Source organism: Balaenoptera physalus, assembly GCF_965194825.1.
Source record: "Balaenoptera physalus genome assembly, chromosome: 20".
Taxonomy (NCBI): Eukaryota; Metazoa; Chordata; class Mammalia; order Artiodactyla; family Balaenopteridae; genus Balaenoptera; species Balaenoptera physalus.
Genome location: NC_138901.1, coordinates 24316629 through 24338046, shown reverse-complemented (window position 1 = coordinate 24338046; position 21418 = coordinate 24316629). Strand labels below are relative to the sequence as shown.

The following is a 21418-nucleotide window of genomic DNA, read 5'->3' as shown; positions in this document are numbered from 1 at the left end:
AATCGTGGAAAAGGGCCAGTGTGGCTTGAGGGCCTGGAAGGTGAGAGCCAAGTGAGGGTGGTTCTCCATGGGCCTGTGGCACCATCAGCTTCAGGTCTGCTGCTCCAGCCCCTATGCGACCCCCAGAGGAGGCTGTGGATGGGCTGCAGTGTAAAGAGCTGTACATGCAGAAAGGGCCCCAGCATTGCCACCCACCAGACTGGGAAACTTAAGAAAATGAACCTCTTGCTTCATCTATAAAAATGAATAATCCTTTTTACAGATACCCTTTTATAAAAACACACACGTATTTTTGGCCACCATTTGCAAATAAGTTGCAGACATCATGCTATCAATATTTTCCATCTTTGCTGATCTCTTATGGTTATTTTGCTTTGATTTGTGACATGGACATCTTTTCCTATGCTTACTGGCCACCTGTCTTCCTTCTTCTGTCAGTTTGCAGGGTTTTTTTGTGTTTCATGTGTCAATGTCACTCGTCTGTTTTCGTGGAAAGCTGTTTGTTATTGAATGATGAGGATGTTTTTACCGACTTTTATGGTGGCATCTTGGACAAGTTGCTTAAATTCTCTCTCGGTTGTCTCCATTTGTAAGACAGGGATAAGAGCACTTGGGATGATTTGCCTGGGAAAACCTGCAAGACAGCGTTACAAGGGAGAGGCTCACTGTTCTCTCTCTTCCTTCAGTTCACTACCCTGCAGGAGATTTATCCATCTCTGCCCTTTCCCACTGAGCGTGCCCATCTTTTTTCATAAATCATAATCATTACATTCCTGACTTGTCGTTAAACGTCTCTACAGACATTATTGGAAATTACACTGTCAAGTAGATAGTTACCAGGTGGATCCTAGTTTCCCGCTGGAGCAAGGCCAAAGCCTTGCCTCCAGGCAGCCATATTCTAAATAGTAAGCAATGTGCCCTGAGATGCTCTGTGCGCCTGTACATGGGGATCATGCACCCATGTAGGAAACGGGTTGGCTGGGCCAGCAGTCACAGGGTACCAGGAACTGCACAGAGGGCACAAAACTGCTTTCTCATATTGGAACTCCCAGAAAGGAAAATTCTGCTACACTCAAAATTGAGCTTATTTCTTTTCTTGAGTAATTTCTAAGATGGAGATCACAAATAGATGTGTTTGCTTGGCTTTTCCAGCATTATTTATTAATGTATGCATGTATTTTGCACAGAAACGTTACGTGCTGCTTTTATTTTTCGACAGGATGGTAAATAGATGCCACAGTCGGTTGCTAAATTTAGTTTATGAATTGTGTTTCTACCAACACTGGTTTAAGCCCTAGAAGGGTCTTCTTTTTAACTTTGTATTGAAGTATAACATAGATTCAGGAAAGTACATATATTTTATATGCTCGCTTGATAAATTTTTGATAAACTGAACACACCGATACAACCAGCACCCAGCTGGCCGCTCTCTTGATTTCTAACAGCATAGCTAGGTTTTGCCTGTTTTGTACATATAAATGGAATCAGACAGTGTATACCTTTTTCTCTCTGGCTTCTTTCATTTAACATTTTTTAATGCGTTTCATTCCTATTGTTGGGTGTAGTCATAGTTCATGTGCTCTCATTGCTGTATAATATTGCAAATAATAAATCACTGTTTGTTTATTCTACTGTTTGTGAGTATTTGGGTAGTTTTCATATTGGAAATAATGCAAATATCCTGTCTTTTTGGTGAGCACATGTATGATTTCTGTTGGCTGTATACCTAGGAATAGAATTTTGTGCATTATTTTTTAAAGTGTACAATTTGATCATTTTTAGTGTGTTCATGAATATGTGCAACCCCTACCCTTAGCTATCACCTCTCTATCCTCCCATCCCCTCTACCCGAACAACCACTTACTCTATTTTCTGTCTCTACAGATGTGCCTAACTGTAACACTTCACATAACTGGAATTAAGCAATATGTGATTTTCTGTGTCTGGCTTCTTTCACTTACCACAATATTTTTAAGGTTCATCCATGTTGTAGCATGTATCAGTACTTCATTCCTTTTTATGGTCAAATAATATTCCATTGTAGAGATATTCCCCATTTTGTTTATTTATTTATTCATTACTGAATATTTGGGTTGTTTTCACCTTTTGGCTATTGTGAGTATTACTGCTATGAACATTTGTGTACAAATTTTTTTTTAAAAGAATTACCATTGATTTTTGTTTTTAATTAAGGAACATTTTTATATATTTATTTATTTTTGGCTGCATTGTGTCTTCGTTGCTGCGCGCGGGCTTTCTCTAGTTGCATCGAGCGGGGGTTACTCTTCATTGCAGCACGTGGGCTTCTCATTGTGGTGGCTTCTCTTGTGGAGCACGGGCTCTAGGCATCCGTGCTTCAGTAGTTGTGGCACGCAGGCTCAGTAGTTGTGGCACAGGGACTTAGTTGCTCTGTGGCATGTTGGATCTTCCCGGACCAGGGATTTGACCCTGTGTCCCCTGCATTGGCAGGTGGATTCTTAACCACTGAGCCACCAGGGAAGTCCCTGTGTACAAATCTTTGAACACTTGTTTTCACTTCTTTAGGGTATATGCCTAGGAGTAGAATTGCCAGGTCAAATGTTAACTCTATGTTTAACTCTTTGGAGAACCACCAAACTGTTTTCCACAGCAAGTGCACCATTTTACATTCCCATCAGCAGTGCGTAAGAGTTTCAGTTTCTCCACATGCTTACCAACACTTGATATTTTGGTTTTTTGTTTACAGCCTTCCTAGTGGGCATGAAGTGGTATTTCATTGTGGTTTTAATTTGCATTTCATGTGCTTGTTGGCCATTCATATATCTTCTTTGGAAAAAAGTCTATTCAAGTTGTTTGCTTATTTTTAATTCGGTTATGTGCATTATTTATAATTCATTCATTTGGTCATTCATTTGAACACTTCTTACATTCCAGGCCCTGTGAAGCACTGAGGATAAAACAGTGAACATATTAGTTGCCAAAGATGAAAGGTCAAAAGAATTATTATTATTATTTTTTTAATTAATTAATTAATTAATTTTTATTTTTGGCTGTGTTGGGTCTTCGTTTCTGTGCGAGGGCTTTCTCTAGTTGCAGAGAGTGGGGGCCACTCTTCATCGCGGTGCGCGGGCCTCTCACTATCGCGGGCTCTCTTGTTGCGGAGCACAGGCTCCAGACACGCAGGCTCGGTAGTTGTGGCTCACGGGCCTAGTTGCTCCGCGGCATGTGGGATCTTCCCAGACCAGGGCTCGAACCCGTGTCCCCTGCATTGGCAGGCAGATTCTCAACCACTGCGCCACCAGGGAAGCCCAAAAGAATTATTTTTTCAAAAAATCCTTGTTTCCTGACTTCTCTTATGAAATCAGATCTGGCAGCAGATCGGGCCTGAATTTTCACAGGCCCATTCTCTGGGGACACCTTTAGGTGGGGCTGTGCCTTGTCTCCAGTTCCCTCCCAGCTCCCGCCTGGCTGACTCACTCCCACCTGGCGTTTTACAATACCCGGTCCAAGTAGCTAAAGGCTTACTCTAGTTGTTTGAGTTGGTAGCAGCTGGGACTCCTGGCGGTCCTGCTCCAACTCCTTAAACTTTCCACAAACAAGCAAACAACTTTTCCTGAAACCAAATCTCTTTATTGTCTTTTTCAGGTTTAAGTGGGGTATCTGCCACTTTGTTTAAGAATAGAAAAAGAAGAGGCCGCCCTTCTTGACCAAGGTGTTTGGGTGTGTCTGAGGAAGGAGGGAAGTAGAATCAGCGGTGTTTGCACTTGGTCTTTTGAAACGATGCATGGTTCTTAAGTTTATGAGCAAATTGCATTGATATGTGTTTCTAGAACTCTTCAATCCTTTGAAGGAGCAACCTGTTTCCACCACAACCCTGCCCTACGCAGTCCCAGTTTCTTGGGTTCAATTAGTAAACAATTGTGGAAAAATAAAATTGAGATTAGACAATCTCTGTTGATCAGATAGGGACTAAATCCAGAGCCTAAAGAAGAGAATTACCCATCCCATCCTTTCTCCCTGGATTGGGCAGGCAAGGCTGTAATGCTGGGGCAGTGGTACGGAACTCTCCACTTCAGGCTCAGCTATTTACCAGCTGGGCAGCCCACTTGGCCTCTTTGGACTTCAGTTTCCTTACCTGTACAATGAGAGTTCATAATTCCCACCTGTATTTTTTAGAATTGGCTTAGTGTGTTTCACAAAAATCCCCTCTCACCGTGGTTTTAGGAGATGGGAGTTTCTTCTTCTGGGAGATGGCCAGTCTGTGGCCAGCATGGTACAGGCTGCTGTCAGGCTCCAGCCCCTTCTGTCTGTTGCTCTGTGGTGCCCAAGCTCACCATGTGGTCCGAGAGAACTGTCATGGGCAGCATTACAGCCAGTGGGAAAGAAAAAAAGATGTGCTTCTCTTTAAGGGTTCTTCTCAGAACCTGCACACACGACCTCTCCTTAAATCCCATTGGCCAGAACTTTATTCTTGGACCAGACCACCTGCTGGGGAAGCTTGGAAATGTGGTCTCTATTCCACCTGGCCATAGCCAGGTGAACATCCGAGGGTGTATTATTAAGGGAGAAGGGGGGTCTCTCTCATACCACCTATCAGAGCCACCATGAAGATAAAGGAGATAATACACAGGGCAATTGAACTGCATTTGGGGGAGGCACATTAATCAACCAGTTGATTTGCCAACTAGACACTCCAAGAAGCCACTGAAAACCATGGTGAATGTGTAGAAAATCAGATTCCAAACAAAATAGGACTCCGGGTCATTTTGAGAATAAGAGGGTCTGTATTGTCAGGCAGATCCCCCCGCCTTTAATGATTTGTTGACAATGTGACCATTAAACTGGCTGAGATCTGTATTTCTCTGCCTTCTAATCCAGATGCTGGGCTGTTGGGAAGTGGCCTGCCAGGCTTTCAAGGGCAGTGGTAAGCCACTGAACGCAAAAAATGTATATAGTTAGGATTCACCAGTTGTAAGCAACAGAAACCGAACTCAGACTGGCTTAAATTTGTTTGTTTGTTCATATTTTAGATTACACATATAACTGAGATCATGCAGTATTAATCTTTCTGTGTCTGGCTTATTTCCCTTAAGCATAATGTCCTTTAGGTCCATCCATGTTGTTGCAAATGGAGTTCAGCTTTCCCCTCCCCCACCCCCAGACTGGCTTAAATTGAAAGAGGGAGTTTATTGACTGTTGACAGTGAAAAGTCCAGAGGTAGGTAGGCTTAACACGTGACTGGGTCTAGGTATTCGACAATCTCAAGATTAAGTCTGTCACTGGGTCTTCCTGTCTCTATTTCTGTCTCTCTTTGTCTCTCTGTCTCTTTCTGTCTCTCCTACTTTCCTCTGTGTTGGCTTTCTTCTTAGGCAGGTTTTCTCCACATGCTTGCTCTTGCAACTATCACTTTGGCAAACCCAAAGAAAAGAGCATATCTGTTTCCCAGTGGGCAAAAATGGATGCCCTCCACAGTATGCCTGTGAGTGAAGGATTTGGGTACACAGTCTCTCTTGAGGGGTGTCATGGTGACCACAGGGAACTACCTTAGTAGTAGTTCTTTAGGTTTGTCAACCTGAGTGTGGGCTGCTGGCAGGGCTTCAGAGGCCTGTGACACCTGGTTGTTTTCTGCTCCAGCACACCTGAGGGAACCACCTGGCTTAGGTGGCTCGCCACAACCCTTTGAGAAGACTGCCCAGGTATGTAAATAGCATCCCCTTGAGGATAACCACTGATCCAAGTCCTCAAACTTTATAGGTGGGGAAGCTGAGGCCTAGAGAGACGAAGACACAGGTATCTTAACTTGGATTCTCTTGAGAGCAAAGACTTGGGTGCTGGTGGTTTATTTGTGATCCTAGGAAGTTGGAGTGAGGGAGTGCGGAGAGGAGACAAGAAGAGAAGTCAGGGGGCTTCCCTGGTGGCGCAGTGGATGAGAATCTGCCTGCCAATGCAGGGGACACGGGTTCGAACCCTGGTCTGGGAGGATCCCACATGCCACGGAGCGACTAGGCCCATGAGCCACAATTGCTGAGCCTGCGCGTCTGGAGCCTGTGCTCCATAACGAGAGGCCTGCGCACCGCGATGAAGAGTGGCCCCCGCTTGCCGCAACTAGAGAAAGCCCTCGCACAGAAACGAAGACCCAAAACAGCCATAAATAAATAAATTAAATAAATAAATAAATAAATAAATAAAATTAAAAAAAAAAAAAAAAAAGAAGAGAAGTCAGTATGGGGTGTGTGCAGGCAACCAGGGTCTTCCCCCCAGGACTTGATGCCCCCCAGAACTGTCCAGCTAAGAAGGGGAGACTTGAGGGAGTCCCTGAGCAGACAGAACCACAAGGAACTGTCCCAGCAGCTGAAACCAGAGGTGCACTGAGGAGACATGTCAAGGGACACCAAAGGTGTCTGTGACAGCCACCCACCCAGCTGGGGGTACACCTGGGATGAGACCTCAAGCCCCCAACTCCAGCCCAGTGCTCGCTCGCTTCCCAATGTGTGGCTCAGCCTCGTTGAAGTCAGGACAGCCTCCTCATCAGCCCACACTGGGACCCACCCTCCTGTGAGATGAGGTCTCCTCTCATTTACAGGGAAAACCAGTTTTGCTCCCCTCTGCCCTGCATACCTTGTTCTTCCCAGAAATTCTCCCCCATAAGCCATAAGCGGCCAATCAGTGAAAGCTAGGCTTGGTCTTTTCAGCTCAGCAGCTGCAGGACTGAATCATTAGGAAGGGTCCCTGGGGCCCACACCACCCAGCGGTGGCCCAGAGGAGGCCTGGAAGGGTCCTGGAGCATGCCCTCTCTGATGAGAACAGGGTCTGAGAGCTACCACACCCCCACCTGGGCCTGGGTGGGAGGCCAGCAGCTGTCACCCAGGACAGCGAAGTGGGCACTAGCAGGCCGAGGCCTGTGATACTTGGACTGCTGGGGACCTTTTTTCGTTTTTGTTTTTAAATAATTGATAGACTTTAGTTTTAATAATTAATAGACAGTTTTAGTTTTTAATTTTTTTTTAATGTAGATTTATTTAATTTATTTGTTTGGTTGCACTGGGTCTCAGTTGCAGCAGGCGTGCTCCTTAGTTGCGGCTCGCGGGCTCCTTAGCTGTGGGTCGCCGGCTCCTTAGTTGTGGCATGTGTGCTCCTTAGTTGCGGCTGGCACGCTCCTTAGTTGTGGCATGTGAATTCTTAGTTGCGACATGCATGTGGGATCTAGTTCCCTGACCAGGGATCAAACCTGGGCCCCCTGCATTGGGAGCACGGAGTCTTAACCACTGCGCCACCAGAGAAGTCCCCCTAGACAGTTTTAGAGTTACAGAATAACTGAGCAGATCGAACATAGAGTTCCTTATACCCACCCCCCACCCCACCCCGGCACAGTTTCCCTGATATTAACATCTGCATTAGTGTGGTACACTTGTTAAAATTAGGGAACTAGTATGGTACATTATTATTGACTATAGTCCATAGTACATTAAGGTTTAGTCCTTGTGTTAGACTATTCTATGGGTTTTGACAAATACCCAGGGGCCTTTTTACTAGAAGGAAGCAGTGTCTAGGATGAGGCCATTCCTATCCCACACAGGCTACCTCCCTGCTTAGTCAAATCAGCGTGATTGACTTTAGTTTCCCTTTCCAGGGTTTTGGCACCAAGGCTCCAGGCCCCTGGCACTGAGTGGAAACTGGGGAGTAGGTTGGGGAAAAGAACCTTCTCTCTGATTAACGACAGGAAGTCAGCCTCCAGGTTTGATCTCCCAAGGGCGAAGCAGGTCCTAAGTTAAATGATGATGGTCCCTGGGGATGGGGCGGATCAGACAGTTTCTGGAGTATCCCGCACACATTGTAAGCAGCCTACCTCCCAGCGGGGTGTGCCAGCCTTTGTTGCCAGGGGCGCCTGGGTTGGTGCAGTTGAGCCCATAGCCCCTCTCCCCACAGTTCTGGAGCGATGGATCGCACCGCCACCCTGCCCGTCGGAGGCCTCAGCTATGTCCAGGGCCATACCACGTTGCACCTTATTAACAAGACTGTGGGGCAGTGCCTGGATGCCACAGCACAGAGGGTCCCGGACCGAGAGGCCTTGGTTGTCCACCACGAAAACATCAGGTTGACCTTTGCCCAGCTCAAGGAGGAGGTGGGTCCTGACTTTGAACCCTCAAAGTGGGCAGGTGCTGGCCCCCAGGCTGCCCTGGCTGGGTGGAGCAGCAAGGGTGGTGCCTAGCCGTGGGGCAGGGTGCTGGGGCTGCCTGAGAGCCCCAAGGGATGTCAGGAGAGGAGGGCAGGGCTGAGGCAGAGGTGGCCCAGGTGCCTCCTGCATCAGTCATTCTTGGGACACTGGCTAACTATGCATGTTCCCAAGCCCCCTCCAGATCTGCTGAGGCCTAGGTATCTGCCTGTCCCTTGTTCCCAGGTGGTTCTGATGTGAACCCCTGGGCCAAAGGTTAAGGGGCGAGTCATGGGCCCCTTTCTGCTCACCTGCATCTCACCCTTTTGTGCCCTGTCTGTTTATACCAGGTGGACAAAGCTGCTTCTGGGCTCCTGAGTATTGGCCTCTGCAAGGGTGACCGTCTGGGCATGTGGGGACCCAACTCCTACGCATGGGTACTCATGCAGCTGGCCACGGCCCAGGCAGGCATCATTCTGGTGAGGAGGGGCTTGCCTGGCACAGCTGGCTGTGAGGGGTGGGGGCATCATTCAGGGGAACCCCCTGGACCCTTGGCCCCAGAATCATACCAGTGCCTGGCTGGTTTCAGACCAGCTAGTGCTTTCTCCTGAAGCCCACCAAGGAAGCCTGAAGGTACAGGGTGCTGCCTCTGAGGGTGGAGGGGCAGTGAGAGGGACAGAGTCTGCCCAGGACACATGATGTACCCTCGCTGTCTCCACCAGGTGTCTGTGAACCCAGCCTACCAGGCTATGGAGGTGGAGTATGCCCTCAGGAAGGTAGGCCCATCCCTTGCCTTGGTGGGGGCGGGGGAGCCAGCTGGTGCCTGGCACAGGGGGCTTCCAGTTGTCATAGAGGGCTGACTGGGCTGGGGGGCCATGCACACGTGAGTGACCCCCAGAGTCTGTCCTTCCTCAGCCGGTGGGTGGGAAGAGCGGGTTGTTGGTCAGACAGGCTAGTGTGCGTGTTGGGGGTGGTGCATGTGTGTGTCGTGGTGGTGGTGTGTGTGGGCAAGAGAGCAACAGTTAGGACGCCGCCACATCCCCAGGCTGGGGCTTCCTGCTGACCATGGTGGGGCGCTCCCCTTCTACAGGTGGGCTGCAAAGCCCTCGTGTTCCCCAGGCAATTCAAGACCCAGCATTACTACAACATCCTGAAGCAGATCTGTCCAGAGGTGGAGAAGGCCCAGCCAGGGGACTTGAAGAGTCAGAGGTGGGAGTGTCCCAGATTGGGAGGGGTGCTTCATGCAGCCTCCTGGCCCCCTCATCCCTTACCCATCTCTGTGGGCCCTGCCTCAGCCCCTGACTCTCACCATGCTCCCTTACCCCCAGGCTCCCAGATCTGACCACAGTCATCTCGGTGGACGCCCCTCTGCCAGGGACGCTGCTCCTGGATGAGGTGGTGGCAGCTGGCAGTCAAGAGCAGAATCTGGCCCGGCTCCGGCTCACCCAGCAGCTCCTGTCCTGCCATGACCCCATCAACATCCAGTTCACCTCGGTAGGGCAGAGGTCTCCTGTCCCGAGCCCAGGCTGGCACACTAACCCTTGCCCGCCATGTGACCCTCCCCTGAGAAGGAGGAAGCAGCAGAGGAGATCAGGGGAGAGCAAACACTCTTCTAGTGGGGCCGGCCCTAGCTGTCTGCTCTGCCCTGGAAAACACCAGCAACTGGTATCCTTGTCACATGCCCACCTCCCCTGGCCCTCTTGTCCCCAGCACAGGGGCAGATACACTGAGCCACCACAGGTCAGAGCCCCTCATTTAGCAGATGGGGAAACTGAGGCCCAGAGAGGGCATCTGCTGGTGAGCCACAGAGTTCTCTGAGCCACCTCATGAGCGGCATAAGGACAGACCTTATTTGCCACCTTTGTGGATCCTAACACCTGGCACCGTGTAGGCATGTGGCAAATCCTTGTGAATACGTATCAAGTGAATGAATGGATCTGGGGCAGCCGTCTCGGTCTCCTGACTCCCAGTCCAGTGCTCTTCCATGCACTGGCCCAGGGTGGGAAGGAGATGGGATGAAAGAGGCCAAGCCATCACCTGCTTGTCTTGTCAGGGGACAACCGGCAGCCCCAAGGGGGCCACGCTCTCCCACTACAACATTGTCAACAACTCCAACATGATAGGAGAGCGCCTGAGACTGCACCAGAAGGTGAGGGGGTGCTGGCCCCCAGCAAGGGCTTCCCTGGCACCGTGCTGGCGGGGGTGGGGGGCTTGCTGGGCTCCCCCGCTGGCTAGAGGAACTGGCTTCCGGGGGCCCCGCAATAGACCCAGCCTCCTGCTTCCATCTCCAGCCACCAGACAAGTCACGGGTGGTCCTGCCCAACCCCCTGTACCACTGCCTGGGTTCCGTGGGAGGCACAATGGTGAGCTTGATGCACGGGGTCACCCTCATCCTGTCCTCTCCGGTCTTTGATGGCAAGAAAGCGCTGGAGGCCATCAGCAGAGAGAGGTGGGCATCAGTGGACAGCCATCAGCGGGCTGATAAGACCCTCCTATTCCTCACTCCTGGGCCCTGATCCCTTTCCAAGATGTCTCTTCCCTCCAACCAGGAGAAATGGAGGCGGGGTAGTGGGAGACCCCCAGGAGAGGACCAGTTCCTCCCTCCAAGGAGCTTCTCCTGCCTGTTCCCCACAGTTGCAGCCTTGGCCCTTACTGTAGGGTCAGGGTGGGGTGGTGAGAAGAGGAAGTTCCCTTCTACTTCCAAGCCTGATTCTGAGATGTACCTCCCTCATACAGAGGCTCCTTGCTATATGGAACTCCCACAATGTTCGTGGACATTCTGAACCAACCAGACTTCTCAAGTTATGACATCTCAGCCATGTGTGGAGGTGGGATGGGGCCAAGGGTGGCAGGCTAGGATTGGCCCAGTGAGCTACATATGTGCCCAAGCTTTCATTTAGGGGCAAGAAGGCCACTGTAGAAACATGGGTGGGAGGGAGGCAAATCCCCAGTGTCCCTAGACTCCAGCCCAAGGCCAGCTGCCTGGTCTAGGAATAGGTCCAGGGTTGGGGAGAGAAGGGAATGTTATTTCCTAAAAAGGGCCATAGGTGAAGGGGGGGGTCCACTGGGCCTGGAGAAGGTGGGAGCTGTGTCAGCCCTCTCTCTGATTCAGGTGTGATTGGTGGGTCCCCTGCATCCCCAGAGCTGATCCGAGCCATCATCAACAAGCTGAACATGAAGGAACTGGTGGTGAGTGGAGGACGGGGCTGGGCGAGAAGAGATTGCTGGGAGTGGGGAGGAGCCCAGCCTGGGTCTCCAAGGAAGACCCTCCGGCTGGCCCTCATTCCAGAAAGCAGATGTGAGAAAAAGCAATCTTACCTAATCAGCAGCTCTCAAGTCACAGAGATAGGTGACAGGGGAGTAAATATTACACATACATAAATTTATATTTATAGAAATCTGGGGAAGAAATGCAGCATGGGAGGATGTGTGGCAAAGCACCAGTGTCCGGCTAGAGTGTCCTGGCAGGCGGGGGCTGGCAAAGTTGGGGATAGGGGCTTGAGACCCTTCCTGGAGGCAAGGGGTGGGGCAAGGATCTGATGTTTGTTTCCAAATGGCAGGGAAAGGGGAGCAGAGACGAGGATTCTGGAAGAGTGGCCATCCTGATGGCCACCGTGTTCCGGTTCTAAAGGACTTGGGGGTCTCAGCAACAGCTTCTCTGAGAGGAGCCATAGCCGCGGGGCCAGGCACCATGAAGCTCTCACCGTCAGGCGGAGCTGGGTCTGTGCTGCAGTGCCCGAGTCCCCTGCCAGGACATGTCTAGGTGTGGACAGCTTGTGCATCAGCAAAGGCTGTGGGGAGAAGGTGGGGGTCGGAGGTGGGAGGATCAGTAGTTTTTCCGGCAGAAGGCAGAGACCAGTCACCAGGACCGGCTGGGTCAGGACCTGAGGTGAGGCAAGGATTGGTGTCAGGACTCCAACAACCTAGACAGTGTTTGGAGAGAATGGTGGTGGTCCTGGGCAGTATCATTTTCCCCCTTAGAGGGGGAGCCCCTGTCCTCCCCTCCTCTCCCTGCAAAAATGGAGGGTCTACATGCCCTTCCATGGTGGGGAAGTATCCTGGGACACCCTCCTCACTTCCAGAATCTCCAGAGAGGGAATGGGGGAGCTGCCCACCGGGCCCCACCTGTTTAATGGCGGCCGGCTTTCTTGGACCTCTTAGTGGGGAACTTGCAGCCGCGGAAGGCGTCCGTGTCACGAATGTGCTGGCCCCTGAACTTGGCGGGCGACACGCAAGTGGCATCAGGGCGGGAGGTCTTGGCTTCCAGCCACCTGGAGAGACAGAGAATTGCTGGGGTAGGGGAAGAGATGTAAGAGTACTGGAGGAAGGGTCAGTGAGCCGTGGGGCCAGGGTGACTTGGCTTTAGGGTAGTCTGGAACTGTCATCTTCATGCAAATCGGGAAATGCCCAGGGTTCCACACCTATTAGATAGCAGATCTAGGACATATGCCCAGGATGTCTTAGTGCAGGGCCAGTGTGTCTCTACTTCATCACATGAGCATGTTCTGGGGGTACCACGGGGGTCCTCTCACCTCCGCAGTCCCCGGAGCTGGCAGGTACATTTCCAGGGGTTGTTGGTGAGGGTGAGGGTCTCCAGACTGTCAAAGGGGAAGCTGGAAGGCAGCTGGTTCAGGCGATTGTTCTCCAGATGGACATGTTTCAGCGTGGTCACACCCAGGAAGGCACCATCAGAGAACTAGGGAGGGAGGTGGGCACGAGTGAGCACCCAGCCCGTGTCCGGCCTCTCCCATCTCTATGGCCCCAGAGGGGCAGGGTCCTTCCCTGGACGTAAGCAGTGGCACCTTGAGGAGTTTCACAGTATGACTAAGTTGTCTCAGATGACCTAATCCATACAACCACCTTTTGAGATAGGTAGTGTTATTTGCAATATGTAAACTGGCGGGGGGGGGGGCGGGGAGGGGGCAGGGTTAAGTCCCTTGCCCAGGGAGTCAACAGTAGCTGCAGGACCACATCCAGCTCCTCCTCCCCTGGCACCATGCTTCTTGCACAAACACTGGGGCTGGGGAGGCAGCCAGAGTTGGCCCCAGTGGCCCAAGCTGGCACACAGTGAAGCTGGTCAGTGTTTGGTGGGATGGGCAGTGGGCCCAGGTTCCCCACAGCCCCCAGGGTCCTGGGATGTCCCCCAGCTCTATCCTCACTGCTCCCTCACTGCCTGCCAGACTCTATTTGTGGAGCCACCTCGGTGGAGTCTTGGGCCAGGTTGGCTGGCTCCAGAGGAAACATTCTATTGGTGCCCATATCTTGGCCCAGACGTCACAGTTCCTGCCTGGCCTCCCCTGCCCCAAATGAGCCCCTGCTGCCCTGCTCTACTTCCCACTGAAAGGCCACGCTGGCAATGGTGGGCCACAGGGGACTCTGACTTCTGCTGGGGAGTGGCTGGGGCTGAAGAAGGGCAGGCTCTGTCAGACTCTGTCCACCCAGATGAAGGCTGGTCGCCATCCAGGTATTATTCTGCCCTCATCTCTGTGCCTGTGGCCCAGGGAAGGGTGTGAAGTTCCCTGGTAATCAGACTGCTCTGATGACCATCTCCCCCACCTTGCCCTGGTCCCTGCCCAAACCTCCTGGCCGGAGCCCCTACACCAGAGCGATTTTCTAGTCCCAAGGAAGGATTCCACTCCGACCCAAGGCAGCCCCACCTGGCCAGGTGCTGGGCATCACAGAGGAGGAAGGACTGAGTGAGGACGCAGCCAGGAGATGGGTCGGGTGACCGGGGTGGGCAAAGGGCAGTGAGTTGTCTAGGACACAGTGAGGCATGGCCAGTCTTTCCTATGGGGAGACACCTAGGGTCCTTGTGCCAAAGGTTAACAGTGGTGAGTGGTTCTTGCCTTTGCCCCTTCACGGAACCCATGGGTGCATGTCTGCAACCTGGGTCAGGCCCCCTGTCCCCACTCAGCTGAAATGGACCTGAGAATGCAGTGGAATGTAGGTGTGTGGACTGGGGGTGGGGATGAGGGATCCATCAGGGCCTCTGGGAGGCAAGGAGGAGGTCTTCCTCAGGTATGTCCTCCCCCTCACTCCCCAGCCCCCCACCCCACCTTAGCACACTCCCCACCAGGAACAGGGTGTCTTTGTGGGCCTGATTTGCCCAGCTCCTCTGGAAGGCTCCTCAGTAAACAAACCTCCCTTTATGGGGTGGTAGTTTTACTGGAGACGGGGAAAAAAACAGCATAGGAGGGGTGGAAGGCCCAACAGGAAGGGGTGGCTGCTGCACACAGCAGGGGGTTCGGGAGCCCTGGACATGCCTCCTGGGGGCCATTGGTGGGGCCAGGGCAGCCCCAGCTCTGTTTATAAGTAGGAATCCTAGGAGGGCAGTGGCCGAGACTAGGGACAGGGGCAGCAGGGCAGGATTTTGGGTGAGAATATGACAAGATGAGGACAGAGGTAGCAGAGCTCCTCACCTTGGAGACAGCCCTAGGAAGAGGCAATTTTAGGGGAGAGGGGATGGTGCCCAGCTGTGGCCCTGGATCCCTGGGCCTCCTGGCAGTGAAGGCGGAGCTGGGGCAGAGCCCTGCAGCCAGGAGCTCACCTTCTCCAGGTTGGTGTTGTCCAGCCAGAGGGTCTCCAGATATCTGCCGAAAGACTGGAACGCATTGTCGGGAATGCTTTTCAGGGGATTGTGGGACAGCTTCAGATCCTCCACCACCCGCAGCTTGCTCAGAGCAGCCAAGGGGTAGCTGGACAGCTGGTTCCTATCCAGGTAGAACTTGGCGAGGTTCTCCACGTCATCCAGAGTGCCGGGGTGCAGGGAACTGAGTGAGTTTTCCGACAGGTAGAGCCAGCGCAGGTCCTTGGCGCCGTGGAAGGCGCCTGAGCGCAGCTCGCGGATCTTGTTGTTGTTGAGCTGCAGGATGAAGAGGTTGACCAGCGGAGAGAGCAGCCCCCGGGGCAGCTCGGTCACCTTGTTGTGGTCCAGGTAGAGGTAGGTGAGCTCGCTCAGGTCGTCGAAGGCGCCGGTGCGCAGCACGCGGATGTCATTGTGGGACAGGTACAGGTAGATGAGCTGCTTGAGGCCGCGGAAGGCGCCCGCGGCCACCTCGCGGATCTGGCAGTGCTGCAGGTGCAGCGACACGAGGTTCGGCATGGCCCGAAACGAGTTGGCAGCCAGCACTGGGAAGTTGTTGCGCTGTAGGTTGAGCAGCTTGGTCTTCTCTGACACCTTGGGGATCTTCTGCAGCCCCACCTTGTCGCAGATGACGTGCTGCAGGTCACCGTGGCAGTGGCAGTTCTGGGGGCAGGCGGCCAGCGCCGGCAGCAGGCCGGCCAGGAGGCCGAGGCTGAGCAAGAGCATCGGGCGGGCCATGGCCGGGACGCCTGGGGCCGGGGCTGGGGGCAGCGGCAAGTCCTCGGTGCTCGGTCTCCCGCCCTATTTATACGATGGCCCTGACCGCAGCCGGCAGCCGGAGCCAGCTCCTACGTGGAGCCGCGTTTAACTCCCTCCCGCCCGGAGCTGCGCCCCCGCCCTCGAAGGGGAGGGGCCCTCCCACCCTGGGGACCGTGTGGTCCCCTATCTCCCTGCCCTCGGATTCTGCTCCCTCCCCACCCCCACCCCCTTCCCCACCCCCACCCTCGCAGGGGAGGGTATGGGTGTGTCCTGGGCCCGGAGTTTACACCAAAGAGAGGGAGGCGTTCCCTGAACTTATTTGTTTGCTCAAGTCTGAGCCTCCACACCTCCCCCCTTCTGCGCTCGGCTGTGTGCCCTGGACCCAGCGAGGGAGGAAGTGGGGACGGACAGCCGGACGCGAGTCTCGCCGCAGTCGCCGGCCGGCGGCGCTTTAATGGGGCTCTCTGGCGTCGGGCTCCCCTTCCAGCTGCACCCGCAGCCAGCCCTCAGGAGGTGGGAGCTCTTCCCTGCCCTGGACTGGCCTCTGGCCCCTCTCTGCCAGCCCCGGGCTTGAGTTTCTGTCCCCTGCACCGCCTATGCCTCTTTGCCACGACTGAAGGTAACCAGAAAAGTGGGAACTGGGGGCAAGGGGAATGACCCACAGGGCTCGGCAAACACCTGAAGACCACAGGCACAGTCACACCATCTCCCCCCTCCTTAATCTCCCTGAAATGTCCCCACCTCCTCATCCCCACCCCCAGCGGTCAGGACCCCTTGGCTGGGGGTGTTCTCCCAGGGTGGCGGCCAGAGAGGTGTCAAGGTGTACTTGACAGAAGCCACACCTGGGCAGTGGCCCAGGACTGTGAGGGCGGGTGAGGGGGCTGGGTCCTGGCCACAAGGGACCAGCCCTAGACAGCTTGGGCTTCTCGACCCTAGGTCCTGTGGGCAGCCCTGCCCCAGCTGACCAGGTCTCTGTGTGTCCACGTGCCAGCCACGGTGTCCAGATTTTTGTGGAAAGGGGAGAGTGGGCAGGCAGAGTCTCAGCTCTGGCCCCAAAGCGAGCTCTGGGCTGATGGTAGGGGTTCTTGTCTGTGTTGGGGGGTGAGGGGAGGAACCAGACCCCAGGTCTCTCCAAACCCCAGCTATGCCTGAGTCATTTCCACTAACACAGAGGAAATGGGGGGTAGGGTGGGGTTGAAGGATGAAAAAAGGTCTGGTGTCTTTGCTGGCTGGAAGGAACCTAGAACAGAGGGTAGCCAGCCCCTCTCCCTTCACCCAGCACTCAGGTGCGGAGGCCTGCCCTCTCCTAAGCCCCTTTCACCTGTCGCCTCTGGATGGGGGTCATAGTTGGCCGAGAACACTGCCTGGTGATGTTCCTCCAAGGCTGGCTGCTGGTTTTCTGTTGCTTAGGATGTTCTGACCACTAGAAGGGGGGGTGCGGGGGGGGGGTGTGCCACTGGCTTTTTAAATCCTTGCTTTGGCTGTATTTTTAGTTTGAGGAAAATAAATTTACAGGAAACTCTCCAGAACTTGGGGGGCACCTACCCCAAGGCTAGGCACTTGTACCGGGTTTCGGGTGGGTTGTGCCTGTGTAGTTCCCAGCTGGCCAAGGCAGGGTGGCTTTCTCATCAAGTTTATGGGTCCTTCAGCTTGGAAGGGTGGGGCAGGGGATGTTGTGGCCCAAAATCAGGAAGGGTGTGCTAAGACAGCCGGGGGAGGAGGTGGAGAAGGCTGGGACATTGGTAACGCTGGGAGCCACAGGCTACAGCATGTGGCTGCTCCAGGAAAGAACAAAGACTGAGAGCCCGGCCGGAAGAGAATGGCTTCCCTGCTCTCAATTTTATTTCAGACCTGGGGCCCCTGCTAGTTGAGCTAGTCTGCAATACATCCAGTGCCACTGCCTCCTGACTTCTGCCGAATATGCCTCTTCTCCCACCATTCAACTGCCTTCCACTCTCCCCATTCCCCGCCCCCCCCCCACCCGGTTCCTTCCCTCAGGGTAACTTCCCCATCCTGCTGCAGTCCTGGGCTCTGTTCCAAACACCCTTTCTGGACCCTCTAGGTGGTTTATGGATCCACAGAGAACAGTCCCGTGACCTTCATGAACTTCACCGAAGACACAGTGGCGCAGAAGGCAGAAAGTGTGGGCAGGATTATGCCTCACACAGAGGTGGGCCCCAGACCCCACCTCCCACCACTCGCCGGGGGTTCACCCCCTGGGATGTTTATTGCTTTCAATTAGAGATCCAAACAGCTCACTCAAGACGCCGAGAGCCCCCAGCAGCAAGGTCTTCCCGGGCCTGGGGCTTTCTCTGTGGGCTGAGGCCTGAGCGGGGAAGAGCTGGAACAGTGGCCAGCCGCAGCTGAACTTCTCTGCCTCCCTTCCTGTCTGAGGTGTGTTTTTGCCAAGCCCACTGTCTGTTTTGGGGCAGCCAGAACAGCCTCAAAGAGGATCCAGGGCACAGAGAACAGAGATTTTTCCTACACGGCTCTTTCTCTCCCGTAGCCCTGCCCTTCCCCCCCCCCCCCCCCCGCCCCCACTCACTTCGGCAGAGGCCCTCTTTTCGCTTGGCATAAACAGTTTCCCAAGCAGCTTCTTCCTCTGGGGGTCCCTTGCACCTTGAAGGCTGACCCAGAGCACCTTTCGCTCTCAAATTCCCAGCCTCTAACACTGGTGCTTTATGCCAGCCCGTACCTGGTTTCCCCTCCCCCCTTGTGCCCTTGCCCCTCTGGGGTCACTGCCAGAGTGCTTCCCCTGGGGCCAACTGCCCTTCTCCCTGAAGTGAGTGTGCAGTGACATCAGCCCCCTCCCATGTGTCTGACAGCCTCACTGCCACTCGCTGGGATGCCCACCTGTGAGGTAGACAGGGCAAGTGTAGTTCTCCCCATTTCACAGATGCAGACACGAGGCACACAGGCTAAGCTTTCCTTGCACGTTGGCTGTGGCTCATTTCTCAACTAGGCTTTCAGATTCTGCCTGTTTGCCACCTCTTCTGTTCACATGGCCCTGCTGTGCCACCCTTTTTGGCTTCTTTATTTACTGCTTAATGGGAAGTAAGAGGAGACTCCCCTTTCTTGTGCATTGTTTATAATTCTTCAGCTGGTCTGACTTCCCCGCAGGCGGCCTCCTCTGAGCAGCTCCTGGCCTGGGCCTCAACTATTCTTTCATGCCCAGCTCCAGTGTCGGACTGGTGATGGATCTACTCCAGCCTTTGTCTCCCTTCCCTGGGGATGGGCAGAGCCAGGGGGCTTCATTACTAGGGGGAAGGAAGGCAAAGCTCCCCCCATCCTGAGGGCCCCCCATCCTGAAGTGAGTGGGTGGGAGGCCCCAGCCTGAAGCTGCCTGGTCCCAGGCCCAGATCGTGAACGTGGGGACGGGGACACTGGCAGAGCTGAACACACCTGGAGAGCTGTGCATCCGAGGGTACTGCGTCATGCTGGGCTACTGGGGTGAGCCCTGGAAGACCGAGGAAGCAACTGGACAGGACAAGTGGTACCAGACAGGGTGAGAAGGCAGGGCAGTGTGGAGAGTTGGGCTGCCGAGGGGAGGTTGGGGGTCCTGAGGCTGAGCTGGCAACATTGAGCTAGAACAGGGAGAACATGTGTGTCAAGATGGCCCCTTCACATCTCTGAGACTTAGTTTCCAAAATGTATAAAATGGGGATGACCATAGTCTCCAAATAGGGCTCCCAGAAAGACCAAATGCAGCACAGATGAGAGCACCCGGGACAGTGCCTGCAAAATCTGAGCCAAGATTCAGTCACTCATTTAATTCAACAAATTCCAATTATGCACCTGCCACGTGCCAGCACTATTCTAAACACCGGTGGTCCAGTGGAAGGCACAATGGGAAGGATCCTGCTCTTACTTCCCACATATCTGGTGGAGGGAGACAGATACAAACAAGATCATTTCAGACATTTATAAGCATCACGAAGAAAATAAAATAGGGTCATAAGAGAGAGAGTGGCTGTGGTGAGGAGGGGAGCTTCCCTTTATGGGGTGATCAGAGAAGGCTTCTCTAAAGTGGAAACGTTTGAGCTGAAACCTGAATGATAAGAAGAAGCCAGCCATGAAAATCATATGTATAGATATGTTTAGAGAGAGAGAAAATATGCCATAGGTATGGGTTTACTTGGTTTTATCTGCCTCCTACATTAGACTATACTATCCAAGTAATGTCTTGTTCATGCCATATGCCCCAGAGTCTAGAGTAGTGCAAGACATATAGTAGGTGCTTGATAAATGTTTGCTGAATGAGTGAGCGAGCCAGCCAGATGAGGCAGAGATGAGAGGCGGCTCCTGGGTTTTCCTTGTAGAGACATTGCCATGATGGACGAGCAGGGCTTCTGCAAGATCCTGGGCCGCTCCAAGGATATGATCATCCGCGGCGGTGAGAACATCTACCCCGCTGAGCTCGAGAACTTCTTTCACACACACCCACAGGTGCAGGAAGTGCAGGTGAGGCGCCCAGCCCAGGTGAGCCCAGGTGAGACCCCAAGAGCAGGGGACACGGATGGGGATGGGGATGTCTGATATCTATCTCTGACTCTGGAAGGTGGTGGGAGTGAAGGATGACCGGATGGGGGAGGAAATCTGTGCCTGCATTCAGCTCAAGAAAGGGGAGAAGACCACAGCGGAGGAGATCAAGGCTTTCTGCAAAGGGAAGGTGGGACCCTCAACCCGCCCCAAGCATCATGGTGTTGCTCAGTTCTCCAACACCCTCTGCCTGCCAACCTGTCAGCCCACTGTCCCCTACACCCAACTGTGGGACCCCGCCCAGCCTCATGCTTTATCTCCCTCTGGTCTGCAGATCTCCCACTTCAAGATTCCCCGATACATCGTGTTTGTCACAAACTACCCCCTCACCGTCTCAGGAAAGGTGTGTAAGGAGACCAGGGAGGGGTAGGGGAGCCCGGGGCCCAGGTGCAGAAGGTCAGGCGGCCTGCCTATGCCTCCCTGAGTGGTGGGCCAGATTCTGTTGAGAGGCTGGCAGTAGGGTAACCAACTAGTCAGCTCATCCTGGTTTGCCCCAAACTTTCCTGGCTTTAACCTGAGAAACTCCTCAGTCCTAGGCAAACCAGCTGGGCTTGGTCACCCTAGCTGGCAGAGGCCCACGCCTGGTTCTCACTCCTTTCCCTTTCCTCTAGGTCCAGAAATTCAAACTTCGAGAGCAGATGGAACAACATCTAAACCTGTGAATAAAGGAGTGGGGAGGATCCTTCCTCCCTGCCCTTCCCCCACATTCCCCTTGCTGGCTCTGTGATTTGGCATAAAGAGCTTCTCTGTTTACTTTGGCTGATCTCTTGCTGGCGTGCTGTCTTGGCAGCTGCTACAGGATGGAAAAGGGAAGAGACCAAAGCACTTTCAGACCTCCTATTCCTTGTCAACGATGGTACTAAGCACTTTGGCGTGCAGTATCTACTTGATTTAATCCTCACTCGATTCCTTTGAGATACCAACACAATATTTTTTAGGGCTATACTCATTTCTTTTTCACATTGTTGCTAGATTAGTACAGCAAGAAGTATTCTTTTTTTTTTTTTAAAAAAAAAACAGCTTTATTGAGTTATAATTCACATACCACCCGATTCACCCATTTAAAGTGTTACATCAGTGGTTTTTAGTATATTCACAGATATGTGCAGCCATCACCAAAGTCAATTTAAAAAATGTTCATCACCTTTTAAAAAGAAACTCCATACTCTTTAGCTATCATCCTACATCCCCCTACTCCCCCATCCCTCCCAACCAACCCAATTTTCAGTGAACCTGGGGCTTCCTTGATGGGCAGATAAAGCAGGAGAAAGCAGGCTGTAGCTTGACCCAAGAAAGAAAAACAGCTGAGCACAGCGATTTCCAGTTCACAGAGACAGAAAGAAAAGTTCCTTCTGCTTGCAAGCCTTACCTCCCAGTGTGACTGCCCCCAGCAGCAGCAGCCTCCT

At 53.3% G+C, this 21418-nt stretch overlaps 2 protein-coding genes across 6 annotated transcripts in view; one reads left to right on the top strand and one right to left on the bottom strand.

Annotated features, from left to right (window-relative positions):
- The window catches only part of ACSF2 (acyl-CoA synthetase family member 2), a 29560-nt gene extending 8790 nt beyond the window's left edge, over positions 1-20770 (top strand). Inside the window, exons 2-17 of one of the 4 annotated variants that reach the window (XM_082440848.1) lie at positions 7610-7714; positions 7906-8101; positions 8482-8610; positions 8854-8907; positions 9222-9340; positions 9460-9625; positions 10185-10280; positions 10423-10580; positions 10868-10959; positions 11244-11320; positions 17536-17643; positions 18827-18978; positions 19793-19934; positions 20032-20142; positions 20287-20355; positions 20624-20770. In XM_082440848.1, coding sequence (XP_082296974.1) covers positions 7610-7714; positions 7906-8101; positions 8482-8610; positions 8854-8907; positions 9222-9340; positions 9460-9625; positions 10185-10280; positions 10423-10580; positions 10868-10959; positions 11244-11320; positions 17536-17643; positions 18827-18978; positions 19793-19934; positions 20032-20142; positions 20287-20355; positions 20624-20674 — 1825 coding nt within the window. In that variant the 3' untranslated portion in view covers positions 20675-20770. Of the gene's footprint in view, positions 1-7609; positions 7715-7905; positions 8102-8481; positions 8611-8725; positions 8765-8853; positions 8908-9221; positions 9341-9459; positions 9626-10184; positions 10281-10422; positions 10581-10867; positions 10960-11243; positions 11321-17535; positions 17644-18826; positions 18979-19792; positions 19935-20031; positions 20143-20286; positions 20356-20623 lie in introns of those variants that run through there. The other 3 variants (XM_082440849.1, XM_082440850.1, XM_082440847.1) reach the window with 3 other exon arrangements.
- Positions 11493-15598, bottom strand: CHAD (chondroadherin). 2 transcript variants are annotated; one of them, XM_082440867.1, is made up of 4 exons: positions 14679-15598; positions 12664-12827; positions 12257-12402; positions 11493-12054 (listed from the first exon to the last, which is right to left on the bottom strand). In XM_082440867.1, exons 1-3 carry the CDS (start codon positions 15450-15452, stop codon positions 12261-12263), a joined length of 1080 nt encoding a protein of 359 aa, XP_082296993.1. In that variant the 5' UTR covers positions 15453-15598; the 3' UTR covers positions 11493-12054; positions 12257-12260. The 2 variants fall into 2 exon arrangements, with proteins under 2 accessions (XP_082296993.1, XP_082296992.1); XM_082440866.1 differs by having other exon boundaries at positions 11493-12015; positions 14679-15595.
- Positions 20771-21418: the final 648 nt, after the last annotated feature.

Bases quoted from the DNA above. Each gene is read 5' to 3' on its own strand.
- CHAD (XM_082440867.1), bottom strand. From the start codon at position 15,452: ATGGCCCGCCCGATGCTCTTGCTCAGCCTCGGCCTCCTGGCCGGCCTG. The intron at 12,828-14,678 runs GTGAGCTCCTGG...CTCCCTCCCTAG, and splicing joins ACAACACCAACCTGGAGAAG to TTCTCTGATGGTGCCTTCCT. The intron at 12,403-12,663 runs GTGAGAGGACCC...CTGTCTCTCCAG, and splicing joins CAGCTCCGGGGACTGCGGAG to GTGGCTGGAAGCCAAGACCT.